Here is a 2,500-nt window from a genome sequence, read left to right on the forward strand (position 1 = left end):
GTTGATAATAGATCTGGGATGATTCGATTGCTTATGCAAATAGAAAAGGCTCAAATTAGGCTTATGGTAAGGGGAGTAGGTTTCTGATGTTAGATTTAAGAAAATGTCTAAGAAGTTGGATGTCTTCTTATTAGGATCAACTTCAATTGAGAGGCCATAGTTTCTAAAGAATTCATGTAATTTCTTTACGGTATTATTGTATTGTCTGGGTTTGTCTTTTGTGATGAAAAGTGCATCATCTCTATATAGGCATACCTGTAGGTTTTTGAATTCTAAGCTGAGCTCCCTTAACAAGTAAATTGGTAACTTGTGCAGAGTCTGTCGCCCCCATTAAAATGTCAAAATTATATGGGGTATTTTTCCTGGTTCAGTACTTTCCATCAAAGTAAATCAGAGGTCGTCTGGCCAGGAGGATAAGTTTCCTTTCTAAATCTGTTATATTGGAATTATTCTTAGCAAAAATCAGGGCCTTATTAAGAAGTATTGGGGATATGGATTGGGAATAATTACATATATCGAAAGTTATAAAGTTTAGTCTTTTTTTATCTTTGAGCTGAAGGAACCATTTGAGGACAGTCTGGGAACATTGCCAGAGGGGGAATTTTACTTTCTCTTTTATCTGCAGTATAATTCTGTATAAGATTTTCTTAATAACTAGTCTTAAGTCAGAGCTTGAGGGGCAGATTAATCTTAATGAAATGAGGGGTTGTCTTGGAACTCCTTATATATAAAAGGAATTTAAAATAAACTTTGTAAATTAGAAATGACAACAATTTATTATTCAACAGGGAATACAAAAACTTAAACATTTTTCTTATTCCATGCAGTTTCAAAGAATAGTTCTTATCCTAAGAGAAAATTAGTTATCAAAATGATATTCATGGGCAGGCTATACATTTTGCTGATTAGCACATAAATTAAAAACTATAAATTATGGAAGAAGTAATAGCATACAATACAATATACATTTAATTAAAGAAAGAAAAAGAAGAAGAAAAGTGCACTTACTTAACCTTAGCAGCTAGTTTAATATGACTCAAATCCCCTTCAAGATTCGAAACGTCAGGAAACTGAAAAGTAAGAAGATGGAAAATGTTGGAGTTTGTACGAAATTATTTCTGCAAACAATGAAACGATTTTTTGCAAAGAAGGAAACGATTTATTGCAAAGAAGGAAACGATTTATTGCAGAGAATGAAACGATTTTTGCAAAGAATGAAACGATTTTTGCAAAGAATGAAACGACTTTTTGCAAAGAACGAAACGATTTTTGCAAAGAATGAAACGATTTTTTGCAGAGAATGAAACGATTTTTTGAAAAGAAAAACAATGACAAAAAATTTACAATATAAAGAAAAATATAAAGAAAAAATTTACAATATCAAGAAAAGCAAAACTCAAAACCAAAATTATATTTCAAATATTTATTCATGATATTTGGTTTGGTTGATTTGTTTTACTGCACTTCCACTACTTCAAGGTTATTTAATGCCGAATTTAGTGATTTTAAATAAAATTTTTATGCTTCAAGTTCTTTATATCTTCAAATATTTATTCATTGGTTGGTTTGTTTTATGACATATCAACCACTTTCAGTTTATTTAATGCCAAATCCAGTAATGCTGGAAATTTTTTTTTTATATGTTTCAAGTTCTTTATATCTTCAAATATTTATTCATGGTGTTTGGTTTGTTTATTTTACTTTACAGCACATCAACCCTTTTGGCTTATTTAATGCCGAGTCCAGAAATTTTGTGCAAAAAGTTTAAGGTTCAATTTCTTTATATCTTCAAATATTTATTCATGGTGTTTTGGTTTGTTTTTTTTTGTTTTGCGACATATCACCCTTTTCTGGTTATTTAATACTGAATCCAGAAATTTTTTATAAAATAAAATCCTTCAAGTTCTTTATATATTCAAATATTTATTCACAATGAGTGTTTGGTTTGGTTTGGTTTGATTGTTTTATAGAGGAAAATTGTTGTTTTTGACTTTGCAGAACATGATTGAGTTTTGCAAAAGGAAAGTAAAAAAAAAGATAGTAACAACATCAATATTTGGTGTATTTTATGTCAGGAAGCCAGAATCTTTAGACAGCCTATGCTGAATAGATGTGGAAATCGTTTTGCATAATTTACTTACTTGTTTCTCTAGTGTTTCCAAAAGATAATGCAGCAAGGTGATATTTTTGTTGATACTCGATTTTGTGTCAATGATCTTATTAAGACTTGATACAGTGAATCCGCTTGCGTTTCCACGCTGACCACGATTCATGTAGTTGCCGTAAGCAAGAACAATTTCAAGTAATTTTTTCAATTTTTTGCTGCGGAATACTTCCTTGGAAGCTTCCAGAACATCTGAAAATGAAATAGAAAAACACAAATAACAAAATGTTCTCATAAATTCATATAAGGAATGAGCACTTAGGGGTGGTGGGTAAGGGAATGCGTGTAAGTTGTTTTTTGTTGCTTTACCAAAAATTTTGTAATAAATTATACAAC

At 30.2% G+C, this 2,500-nt stretch overlaps 1 protein-coding gene across 3 annotated transcripts in view; it reads right to left on the bottom strand.

Annotated features, from left to right (window-relative positions):
- The window catches only part of LOC145243512 (disheveled-associated activator of morphogenesis 1-like), a 415,531-nt gene that overhangs the window by 21,726 nt on the left and 391,305 nt on the right, over nucleotides 1-2,500 (bottom strand). For all 3 annotated transcript variants that reach the window (XM_080106477.1, XM_080106478.1, XM_080106479.1), the window contains 2 exons: nucleotides 2,142-2,356; nucleotides 1,009-1,070 (listed from right to left, as the gene is read on the bottom strand). In XM_080106477.1, coding sequence (XP_079962603.1) covers nucleotides 1,009-1,070; nucleotides 2,142-2,356 — 277 coding nt within the window. The remainder of the gene's footprint in view (nucleotides 1-1,008; nucleotides 1,071-2,141; nucleotides 2,357-2,500) is intronic.

The sequence above is a fragment of the Euprymna scolopes genome, chromosome 22, assembly GCF_053919585.1.
Source record: "Euprymna scolopes isolate OS-2025 chromosome 22, ASM5391958v1, whole genome shotgun sequence".
Classification (NCBI taxonomy): domain Eukaryota; kingdom Metazoa; phylum Mollusca; class Cephalopoda; order Sepiida; family Sepiolidae; genus Euprymna; species Euprymna scolopes.